Source organism: Pelobates fuscus, chromosome 5 (assembly GCF_036172605.1).
Source record: "Pelobates fuscus isolate aPelFus1 chromosome 5, aPelFus1.pri, whole genome shotgun sequence".
Lineage (NCBI taxonomy): Eukaryota > Metazoa > Chordata > Amphibia > Anura > Pelobatidae > Pelobates > Pelobates fuscus.
Genome location: NC_086321.1, coordinates 155,079,572 through 155,092,380, shown reverse-complemented (window position 1 = coordinate 155,092,380; position 12,809 = coordinate 155,079,572). Strand labels below are relative to the sequence as shown.

General features: G+C 41.0%; 1 protein-coding gene across 1 annotated transcript; it reads left to right on the top strand.

The window, feature by feature from the left end:
• The first annotated feature begins 1,248 nt into the window (after positions 1 to 1,248).
• ACADS (acyl-CoA dehydrogenase short chain) lies at positions 1,249 to 9,697 on the top strand. The gene is made up of 10 exons (XM_063454575.1): positions 1,249 to 1,389; positions 1,472 to 1,620; positions 2,691 to 2,840; positions 6,444 to 6,555; positions 6,670 to 6,821; positions 6,962 to 7,132; positions 7,214 to 7,351; positions 7,433 to 7,528; positions 8,758 to 8,814; positions 9,219 to 9,697. The coding sequence occupies exons 1-10, from the start codon at positions 1,269 to 1,271 to the stop codon at positions 9,369 to 9,371; spliced, it is 1,299 nt and encodes a 432-aa protein (XP_063310645.1). The 5' UTR covers positions 1,249 to 1,268; the 3' UTR covers positions 9,372 to 9,697.
• Positions 9,698 to 12,809: the final 3,112 nt, after the last annotated feature.

Genomic DNA, 12,809 nt, shown 5'->3' with positions numbered 1-12,809 from the left:
CAGCATTCATTACAGACTGTAGCGGGGCAGTACGGCTTTTGGGGAGACCAATCAGGAGAGGGTTACAGTAATCCATGCGGGAAATTACTAGACCAGACTTGCAATGTTTACATTATACACCAGACTTGCAATGTTTACACCAGGCTTGCAGTGTTTACACTATACACCAGACTTGCAATGTTTACATTTATCCACCAGGATTGCAATGTTTATATTATACACCAGACTTGCAATGCTTACATTTATACACCAGGATTGCAATGTTTATATTATACACCAGGCTTGCAATGTTTACAGTATACTGTAGGCTTGTAGTGTTTACATTATACACCAGGCTTGCAGTGTTTATATTATACACCAGGCTTGCAGTGTTTATATTATACACCAGGCTTGCAATGTTTACATTATACACCAGACTTGCAATGTTTACACCAGGCTTGCAGTGTTTACATTATATACCAGGCTTGCAGTGTTTACATTATACACCAGACTTGCAATGTTTACTTTTTACACCAGGATTGCAATGTTTATATTATACACCAGGCTTGCAATGTTTACATTCATAAACAAGGCATGCAGTGTTTACATTATACACCAGGCTTGCAATGTTTATATTATATACCAGGCTTGCAGTGTTTACAACCAGACTTTCAATGTTTACACCAGGCTTGCAGTGTTTATATTATAATGTAGGTTTGCAATGTTTACACCAGGCTTGCAATGTTTACATTATACACCAGACTTGCTATGTTTACACCAGGCTTGCAGTGTTTACATTATACACCAGACTTGCAATGTTTACATTTATACACCAGGATTGCAATGTTTATATTAAACTGTAGGCTTGTAGTGTTTACACGAGGCTTGCAGTGTTTATATTTATACACCAGACTTGCAATGTTTACAGTATACAGTAAGCTTGCAATGTTTACACCAGACTTGCAATGTTTATATTATACACCAGGTTTGCAGTGTTTATATTATACACCAGGCTTGCAGTGTTTACATTATACACCAGACTTGCAATGTTTACATTTATACACCAGGATTGCAATGTTTACATTTATACACCAGGATTGCAATGTTTACAGTATACAGTAAGCTTGCAATGTTTACACCAGGCTTGCAATTATACACCAGGATTGCAATGTTTACATTATACACCAGGATTGCAATGTTTATATTACACACCAGCCCTGAGCCAGGATTCAATGTTTACAAGGCGCACGTGACCTGTCAGATGGCAGCGTACATTGTACGTCACTGCCATGCGCCTCCCAGCCGCGGTGTGGAGCAGTGCCCGGGCAGTCCGCGGACAGTGGAGTGCAGGTTTCGGGATGTTGCCGGTAATGTCAGTCCTGGGCCGGAGCTGCTGGGCGGCTCGAACCAGTGAGTTGGAAATATAATGTCGGGGGAGGGGGGTTGCCCTGTGTTTTCCACCTTTGTCACTGATGACCTTCTCTCCCCCCAGCTCTCCGGTCCTTACACACCGTGTATCAGAGTGTGGAGCTGCCGGACACACACCGCATGCTGAGGGACACCTGCAGGGACTACGCCGAGAGGGAACTGCAGCCCATAGCCGCCAAACTGGACCGGGAGCACCTCTTCCCCCGGGATCAGGTACTGCAGCAGACAGGCACATACAGCAGGATTGGACATTGGGCAGCAGAGGTCACACACACACACACTGCAGGGGGACACCAGGTTCTGGTTTGCCAAACTTTAGCTGGAGTTAAAGTCTTGGATAGCAGCTCCAGCTAGTAAAGAAACACTCCAATTTAAAGAGGTGCTATTTAGTAGATATTCCCTTTGTGATAACATACAAGCACTTTGTTCCCAATGTGGGTATATCTACAACGGCTTCCAAACACTGAGGAACTCTTATCTGCAGCCTTTGCAAGCGGTGTCCTTTTTCGGCCACATACTTTTTGTGTTCTTACACTGACCAGTCAATCATTGTGAAGTCTCTGATTTTAAGCAACAGGTTCACACACACACTGTTTTCTACTTTAAAGGCTTCCTAGTAAGCTAGTTCGGCAAATAAAGGAGTCCTTGGACATAGGGAAGTGGCAGGCACGCTCTGTCTCTGTGGAGCTAAGTGTAGTGGAGAATAACCTCTCTGGCTGTCTGACTGAAAGCCGGGTAGGTGTATCTGCAATTATTTATAAAAGTGCTGATTTTATAAACTGCAATTCAATAAGTGCCGTTTTGTATGGAGTTTTCCTTTTAATTCACCACTTTCCTGCAATGATATGCTGGGAGAAGAGATGGGGAGAGAGAAATACATTGTCCTTGTCTCCACAATGCTTCTCCTGGCAAGTCCATAATGAGTGAGGGTCCTGAATTAAGAGAAACTCTGTTGGAAGAGCATTTCTAGCATTAGAATTTATTCCTCTTGATTTAGGACACCCCTTTAAAAGTAAAATAAGTTATACTCCCTATTCATCCCTCGCAGTGCCAGTCTTGCTGATGTTATCTTTCCGATACCCCACCATCAAAATTATTGGTGATGGTGATCTCAGCTAAGCCAATGCCCCTCCATGGAGGAACATTGAAGGTACTACAGTTCATGTGCAACAATCACCATGCTTGTGCCATTCAATACACACACAGACACTCTAAGGCAAAGCTATGATCTTGTTAACATTGAAATTCCTCCTTTTTGTTTCCGTTATTTTGTTTTATTTCAGATTCTACAGATGGGTAAAATGGGTTTATTGGCAGTGGAGGTCCCTGAAGAACTTGGTGGTGCTGGACTTGATTACTTGGCATATTCTATCGCAATGGAAGAAATCAGTCGTGGGTGTGCATCTACTGGGGTTATCATGAGTGTTAACAATGTGCGTGCAGAGAGTTTAGTGAATATATAGAATATTTTCTGGCATTTGTGTCTAGAATCGAATCTAGTAGGTACATGTGAAATCTGCTGACTCTTAACAGGTACAAAATAATATAAAAATACATTTAATAAAAAAAGGGTAAAATCAAGAACTGCTAAAATGGAGCACCCTCTCGGGAGGAGATATCTAACAATGGTTAGATGGCTTTTATTTATTTATATTACATTATATAGTTTGCCATCTCTATTATACCTCAGTGTATCTTGTGACTTTTAAATTTTTATCATACTGCCCAGTACTACTGTTTCAACTTGATGTGATCATACTTGTTCTTGGTGTGCTACAAAGTATTTTTAGTCTGTTGAAATGTTTATTACACTTCACATATCACGCTCGTTACAATCTATGAGAAACAAAGTATTCACAGGTTTGTGCAATATGACTTCTTGCACTTGTTAAATCTTTGGTGCTTTCTGTCTTTTATGGTTTTAGATGTGCTATCCTTGATTTATTCTTCCAGTTTATTGCTCCATATACACACACTGTGCTCTACATGGTTTTTACATCCTTTGAGTATTACATCACAAGTTTCTTTTTTCACATCAATTCACGCTCTTTTTCTTGTTTGCCGCTCTCTATATCTATTTATAGTTTGATGCTTTTTATTTTCATCCTGATTAAAGTCTTGGCGGGAACTCAGATGCTGATGTACTTAATTAAGCAGTATTTAATCTTTCAAGCATAAACCTGGCTTGCACTCCCCTTTAACCCCTTAAGGACACATGACATGTGTGACATGTCATGATTCCCTTTTATTCCAGAAGTTTGGTCCTTAAGGGGTTAAAATAAATAAGTGTGTGTGTGTATGTATATGTATGTGTGTGTGTGTATATATATATATATATATATATATATATATATATATATATATATATATATATATATATATATATATATATATTAAATTAAATTAAATGGGCTGGAAATAGCTGATTTTTAATTTTATTTTATGAATTTCAAGTGAATTTTTCCACTTTAACAATTTTGAAGTGGGAAATTCTTGACAGCCTTGTCAGTTTTCCAGAATTACAGATTTGGTGTATAAAAACCCCATTATGGCGGAGCTAAGCTACTGAAGAAGAAGGTTGCATGGCCGTGGAGCTCCCGACATCTGCTGCCATAAACGACCACTACCCACGCTCACACACGAGCCAGCCTCACCCCAGGGTAATCCCTACACATCAAAGGGCCCTATGGGTCGAAAAATGAAAAAGCAGAGAGCGGATAAGCCCCGGCTGGGCATGAACATCGGGGAGCTCTGGCGGCAAGCCCACGATGCAGCAGACGCCAAGATGGCGTCCCTACATGGAGGCTGCACGGACTTCTCGGATGCGAACTCCGACTACGCCAACGGTGTCCTGATATCGGCTCCGGCACTACTACCGCCGATGCGGGCGCAGACCCAGCCTGCAGAAACAAATCCCACTCCGGTGACCATGGAGGCCTTGAGTACACTCATGGCGGAAAACCACGGTAAGATTGCCGTGGATGTGGCCCTGATCCGGGGAGACCTCAAAACTAGCAGCGCGGCTGGGAGCAGTGGAGGAGACCTCCACCAAACATACCCGCCAGATCACGGAGCTTCAGACAGCCGTGCATAAGCTGCAACAACAAAACCTGCATCACTAACAACGCTGGAAGACAAACGTCGCCAAACTCACCTGAAAATTAGGTGTGGCGGACACAGTACCAGAAGCAGAGCTCCCACAACTCATCAGAAGACTACTCACCGCACTGTTGAACCCGAAGACAGCCAGAACCATTCTGATAGACGGGATCTTTCGGGTACCGCGGCCAGTTAATGCACCTCCTAACACCACCAGAGATGTGGTAATCCGGTTTCAAACACTCAAGGACAAAGCTACAGTGCTAGAAGCCACCAGGGGCCACACAACCTACTCTTTCGAAGACATGGCCCTGTCCTTCTACGCGCACCTCTCCAGCGGGACGCTAGCATGGAGAAGGTCCCTTTTTTTTTTCTCTCCTCTTCTTCGCTTCCTATACCCTCCATCGATGCACTTCCTGACCGGCATTGGCTGGACGACCACTACCACTCACACTTCCCTAGATGCCGACGGAACCCGATTATTAGCCGGACTCTTCTCACATATTTTTTCTCTCCTGCCAAAAACACAAAGGGGATGTCTGTTGATAAACTGGGGTGGGGGGTGCCCCGCAGTCCAGTGGTCCCATACCACTAACTACTAACCTTCAGTTTCTGCCAGATTTTACTCTAGCTTTGATATCCCCCTGCAATGTTCCACTACCTACTACTACTCAGGACTCGCGGTGCCTAGATTGCACCTGTCGAAACAAACTAGCTAGATATAACTCGCTGTACAGGCATTGACCCTCAAAAATTGTCTGTATGAAACTTTGGCTAGGATCTATCATTCCAATCAGGGGAATATGTTCATCTCACGTTATTTGTTTTAATAACTTTATTTTTACTTTATGACGTTCTGGACAAGCTATCTATTATATAAACTTTTCGTGTTAATCTTGCATGTTAACTACATAAACAAAACAAAGTGCAGTGATATTGAGAGCCATAACTAGATAAGCTGTATTATGACCATGTATTTCTATTCAAGACATTTTTGCAGTAATGTACTTAAGTACACTAATGTTCCTAACTTGTGTCCCATTCTCATGACACTCACTCTATATAGCATAACATTCACCACGTCTAGCGTGCTTAGATTTCTACTCAACTTTAAACTGTTGAAACTAACCACCAAACGCATATGCACAGCCTGTTTGTAATATTCTTCTTTAAAAAAAAAAAAAGTGCTGATATTTACATGCCATAAATGTGAAAACCTTTTTTATGTATGCCGTCGTGGCACTGTACAATGCTGTTACCTCCTGCACAATGAAAAATAAAGAATTTAAAAAGAAAAAAAAAAAACATTATGTTAGAACGAAAGTTGTGAATGTGCCCCTTTTTCATATATAAAATCCACTTGGCATTTTAATATGTACATTTACATGTGCAAAACATAGCCAAAATGTATCCTACATGACATAGGGAATAGCTTACTTATTCAATATTCATACATAACATTTGTAAAATAAATAAATATATATATACACACACGAAGCAGGAAACAGGAGCACTCTCTTGGATTTCAAAAAAATTTATTTCAAAAAATCACCACCTCTACATCAACGTTTGGACCCTTCAGGGTCTTTATCAAGATCTTGATAAAAACCCTGAAGGGTCGAAACGTTGATGTAGAGGTGGTGATTTTTTGAAATACATTTATTTTTTAAATCCAAGAGAGTGCTCCTGTTTCCTGCTTTGTTTACATAAGTGCTGGGAAGCACCTGGGTATAGTTACTGGTTTGTGAACGTGTTTTGGGTTGAGTGCCAGAGGTTGGACATTTTATATATATATATATTATATATATATACACACACACACACATACATTCTTACAACTCTGCATGGTGTAGACTGAAAACTAATCTCAGCTAATGCTAAGGGCTTCACATAGAATGGGAAACAATACATTGATTTATTTTGTTCCTGTTGTCTAGTCTTTGTATTTAGGACCCATTTTAAAGTATGCTACAGAAGAACAGAAAAAACTGTGGCTTTCGCCATTTTGTAGTGGAGAGAAGATTGGTTGCTTTGCACTCAGTGAGCCAGGTATGTTAAATCGATCAGGTTCTCCTTTGTACAGCTTGTAAGACTGTCTAGCTATTGGCTGCACAATGTCTTATTTTCAGTAATTTTTTTTCTGAACATCGATGCCTTGCACAGGTAATGGAAGTGATGCAGGTGCAGCAAGCACAGTTGCTAGGCTGGAGGGTGAAGAGTGGGTTCTTAATGGCACTAAATCATGGATCACAAATGCTTGGGATGCCTCAGCAGTTGTTGTGTTTGCAACCACAGACAAGTCACTAAAACACAAGGTAAGTGTTTCTTTGTATGTCTTATGATGTGAGTACTATTAAAAATCTATAATGTTAGATCATTTATTGAGTTTGGCAATTTGTGTTTTCTCTAATGACCTTATTCCCTAGGTTCCATTAATTTCGATTTTCTGTTACAGGGTATCAGTGCTTTCTTAGTGGAGATGCCAACTCCAGGTCTCTCCCTTGGGAAGAAGGAAGACAAGTTAGGTATTAGAGCCTCTTCCACAGCAAACTTGATCTTTGAAGATTGTCGAATTCCTCGTGAGAATCTTCTAGGACAGGAAGGAATGGGCTTTAAAATAGCCATGGTAAGGACTGCACAGTATAAATTCTGTGAATGATAATAATGCTGCTTCACCCTCACTAATTGTTTGTATATATGTCTACAGCAAACATTGGAATCTGGTAGGATTGGGATTGCATCTCAGGCACTTGGAATTGCACAAGCTGCTTTGGACTGTTCTGTAGATTATGCAGAGAAGCGCTTTGCGTTTGGAGCACCTATTAGTAAATTACAAGCCATACAGGTACGGGACTCTTGAGTGCGTATGTACTATACATTTGGGATTACGTTAACGGCACTAAGTGTTCATTTCTTTTTACTTCAGTTTAAGCTAGCAGACATGGCAGTGGCTCTGGAAAGCGCTCGGTTGCTTACGTGGAGAGCTTCCATGCTGAAGGATAACAAAAAACCTTATACCAAGGTGAGCTCTGGTGTAACCTGCATTGTTGACAGAATAATGTACCGCGTATTGTATTTTCACATTCATAATGCTTTTGAAAGCTCTCTGAACATTATGTAAGATACCTATTGCATATCAGATACCAATTGCATGTGAAAGTGTGTCTCAACTTTAAAACCTGTCATTTGGTGAGTGTAAAACACCAGTTTTGTTTTACATTTTACCAGACAAGTTTGTGCGATTCCGCGTTCCTGTTCCCCATTACTTACTTCACTGCTGTTACTGCTCACAATGACCACACTGATCTTGGGGATTTTGTTGGCACATTGCGCATGAAGCAGTTCTGATCCTAGCCTCATTGCTATTGTTCCATCCAGAGAATGTAGAGGGCAAGACTTATTGGAAGGATCTTTCCAAAGTTCTCCAAGCTCTCACCACTAGAGCAGTTTCTTCTTCATTGGCAACTGCAGTGAATGTTCTAGTTGAGCGCATCTTTATGGCAGCCTCTTAGTCCTCTGTCAATGTGGTTGTGAGACATTATGCACTTGATGTTCGTTTAACTGTATCTACTTCCTTTGGGAAAAAGGGTTCTTTATGGTTCCAAAGATTATCCAGGAATCCAGAAATGTTGGCCTTACTTACTGAAATGTTCTTTATCCAGAGTGGAAGGAGTTTGGGGGATGGTGACTTCAGTCATTGAACTTGGACTTACAGGTTATATTTACAATTTAATTTCCTGTCCTATGCAGCCAAGTGGACAGGATGGATCCTATTGAATGCCATGAATCTATCCAGGAAAGAAAAGTGTGGTATTGCTAAATGTTCAATATTCTTTGACAGATGCAGCTGCAGTGTAAGTCTGTGATCAATCAATAAGGGCCATGCAACTGACAATCTTTTTGATTGTGTGGCTCCCTTTTTTGGTAATGAGTGTCACTGAAAAGGCCAAATTCACTAATTAGAAGGGCTATACACAAATCTGCTGTTTAAGTCCAAATTGTAGTCCAATGACAAAATGCAGGCTGAAATTAGCTAAGCTGTGACTATGGCAAAGTTAGAGAACTTCTCCAATCTAAAAATGTTAGCCTCAGCTTTGCCAATCTGCTTCCAGTTCACTATGATTCAGAGTTTAAAATAAACTGTATTTAGTGTTTGTTTAAAAGTGGAAGTGACTTGGATAAAAGCGAACGTGACATTTTGGGATTTTACAACTTCACATTTTAGAATTTTGTTTTTTCTTTTCTCATCAGGAAGCAGCAATGGCAAAACTTGCAGCATCTGAGGCTGCTACACGAGTTTCACATCAGGTAACATTCATAACACCACTTTGGAACAGTATATCAGAGCAGGGCTATCAAAGTGGTACCAGTTATTTATTTTACTCCAATAAAATCATAGTTTTTGTATATGGGTTGCTGTGGGATCGTGGAGGATTACTTCATAAACAGTGAGGGGAGAGTGGAAGCCTAGAAGCCCCTCTTCTAATAGCTTTTTAAAATGTTTTTTTTATTTCTATAACCATTCTGCTGAAGTGTCTAATAAAAATAGTAGATGGGAGGGGAGAGTAAGTAAGTGCTAAGTTTCTTTGACCGTGAGTGTAGTATATTCAAAACTTCCTTCTTCAAGTTGAATTAAACCATAAATATGACTCCAGCAGTATGGATATTGAAGCTAATTCTTTTTGATTGTCCCTGTTCTGTAATTCTTTTAGGCAATTCAAATCCTTGGGGGCATGGGTTATGTGACAGATATGCCAGCTGAACGCTATTACCGAGATGCAAGAATCACAGAAATTTATGAAGGCACCAGTGAAATCCAGAGACTTGTGATTGCAAACCAGCTTCTCAAGGACTACCGTAGCTAGGACATTTGTGAAGAGCTGGATAGTTGGGCAGAAGCCATTCATTTTCTTGACTCTAAGACTTAAACCTTTAATTCACTGTGATGCCTTAAGGAAGATCAAGCACTGATTTAGATTCAACAGATCACTTGGACTGTCGATGTAGTTAAGATCTTTCCAGGATTCTTGCACTGTAGAGCGGACTCTGTGCCAAGGACCTGTGAAGTGTCTTACAAAGGGCTCAAAGCTAAATAAGTTACGAAACACAGAAATGTATCCAAATCACTAGTATAATCCAAAATATTACAAATGGAAATCTTTTAGAAATAAAATGACATTTTTAATCTAAATTTTCTGACTTGTGCCTACTATGTAGTGGAGCACCAGCAATTGATATGGCGATATATATATTCGTAATATAGTACTTTTGCCATGCTACTCTCGTGGCTTGGATTAGGAAGGTCTTGTATGGGTGCTACACATATACCCATTTGCATTGGATTGTAGGTATGTGAATTGCTGTCACGTGGTGACCGAATCAGGAAGTGTATACTGGCATAAGTGGTAACATGCACTTTTGTTGTCTGCAGTTTTCACACATTATAAAGGAATTAAAATATTTTGGAGTATCAGGTACTCACTTGTGGATGAGAAATTAACCACAACCACAATATAGGTTATTTGCATCTTATAATAAAGTGATAAATTAGTTTAGGTTTTTTTTTTTCTGTTAAAGAGTTGAGAAGTAGAGAAATGTCCATGCCTACCCTAAGACTACTTGTCACCACTAATAGAGTGAGGATTTTTAAAGTAGTATATTGGGGATAGTGGGGCAGCACTAAATAATACATTGGTAATTTAGTTTACTTATAATATATTTACCTCAAAGTTTCCCTTTCTCACGATTCACGATCACTTGTAAGTGAGAGGAGAATTGGAGATCTTTGGTCACTGTATCAGTGTTTAATATCGACATCCAATAACCACAACCTGTATTTTATCCCCACAAAATACACACAAAATAAACGGCAAATCAATTGTTCACACAGAATTCAAAATAAAAAAAGGTGAGTTAGCAAACACAAGATCACAAAAATAGATGGTGCTGTCACCTTAAATATACACCATTGCTTGCAACTATCAGAGACCAGAGTGATTTAAAAAAAAAAAAAAAAAAAAAATTGTAATTATCCACAATATTGTGTTGCACACCCTCAAATTTCAATGCTAGAAGAAATTTTATATGGGGAATAAAAAAACGTTAATTCCTTTTTTTTTTTTTTTTTAATTCTTTATTTTTGTGGTGCATTGAATAGGTACATACTCTCGTAATGCCACAACAGCAGTAACAAGAAAGGTGGAGAACATAGTTTTACATACATATGGCATAGATGATTACTGCACACATTTTTATAATAATGAGCATAGTTACAGGCTTATCTTCCGTGTCTAGAGTATATGCTAAAGTGTGTCACCGTTAGTGAACTGGTCATAAAGGTATACGCTTGTGGTACATGTTAGATACTGAAGAATTCAACAGTTATGTATACACGCAGGCTCTTTTAGTTATGCTTTGGGTAGACAGTAGTGAGATGTGACGCTTAGCGTGTGTGAGAGGCTGTGGGGTTGTTCCACTGGCTACATCACTACAAGTGTTTCATGTGCTTATTAAGTGTGTGTATGTTTCTGAATAGACTGATGTTCTATCAACTCGGCTATTGAGTAGTTTAAAAACATCAAACACATAAATTAGCAGACAAATAAGAGTATTCAGTAGGTTTTAACTTTTCCACCCCGGGTGGTCCTCGCCATAGAGAGATAACAATCGGCAATTGGTGGTGCTCTGAGACTCGCTTGGGTACGGCAGTATAGAGGGACAAAGTTCTGGACCCGGTCATAATGGGTGTTAGGGTTGAGTGGCAGTCTTCCAGCTTGGGTTGCAGTCGGGTGTCCGCCATGTGCGGGATGCAGAGTGTGCTCGTTTCGCTGAGCACTGGTCGGGTCACTTCCTTTGCAGGCAGTCGGTCCGTGATGGTTCAGGAGGTATGTTGGGTAAGGCTGGGTCGCTGGAGCGGTGGTGTCTGCTGTGGATTGGACACTTGAGCGCGCCTGGTCGACAGACTGCCCACACCGACCTCCACTGGTCGTTAGCGCCGCCGTATGTTTCGGCGTATCATGCCTCAAGACTGATCGCTCCTGTTTGTCTCACCTCCGAGCCAGGCTCCGGGTTCCATGTGGGGTCTGTGCCTGTGTTTGCCGATTCCCCTGCGGCTCATGCTGGATCATCGATTTCCCTCCGTCCAGAGGTGGTTCAACATGCGGTCGCCGCCATGTTGGACTCAGCTTGTGCACCCTAGGCCTTGCCGTGGGTTGGGTTGCCGGCGGCTCTGCATGCGTGGAAGTCATAGGGTGGGGACCGGGATCACCCCCGCCGGTCCATAGGGGGGGGGAACAGGGCAGGAACCACCTAATCCTGTGCTCCTGGCATATCACTGGGAGGCAGGATAGCAGGGCAGCGGCCGTCTACCCCGCTCACTGCCTGCACGGTCTCCCCCTTGCTTGTCAGAGGGCACCCTTCCGAGGGACTAAAACCTTAACAGCAAGCCTCTCCTCGGAACCAGGATACCTGCTTGCGCTGGGTCACCGCTGTCAGTCGTCAGGTAAGTTTCAAGTTGGTTTTTGGAGCTATAATTAGCACAGGTTGCAGGAGCAGCCCTGTTGTGCGACCGTTCAGCATGGCGGTCCGGCCCCGCCCCCAAACGTTAATTCCTTTTAAAGGAACAGTATTTTGTTAGGAATACATACCTGCATTCCTAATGCTATAGTGCCACAGTCCATAGTTGGACTAGATGAACCCTCAAATGCAAGAAAAATTATTGAAAATAATAAAATGTTTTTACTTGCTTTTCCCAAGCAAAGAGACTCCTTTGGCGTTGTTGCCTTTTCTGTCTTCTGCAACATCATCCAAGAGCTGTCACTCTCTAGCTAGCCGATCTAATCTAATGCTCCTCTCAGCATTGGGGACTGTTGCGCATGCGTGGCAAGCGCAGTAAGCATCCAATCAGATGCATCTCATAGGAAAGCATTGAATTCAATACTTCACTATAAATTGCATTTGGTCACATGACCAAGTTTCACTTTATCGTTGTATCAGAAATACACTGACTAAAGTAGTGTTTAACCCTGCAATATAAACATTGCAATTTCTACAAAACTGTACATTTTACATTGCACGATTAAAACTACAGGGCCACTGCACCCACACTGCTTCATTGAAATTAAGCTGTCTGGGTGCATTTAGTGGTCCTCTTAAATGTTTAAATATTCAGTTTCCACTATGTGGAATACCATACAAAATATACAAAAAAAAAAAAAATGTACAGCACACTACCATTTATTTAAATTCATGTAAATATATCAATTAAAAACACTGACAGTATTATTTGAGAGCATTCATGGTTT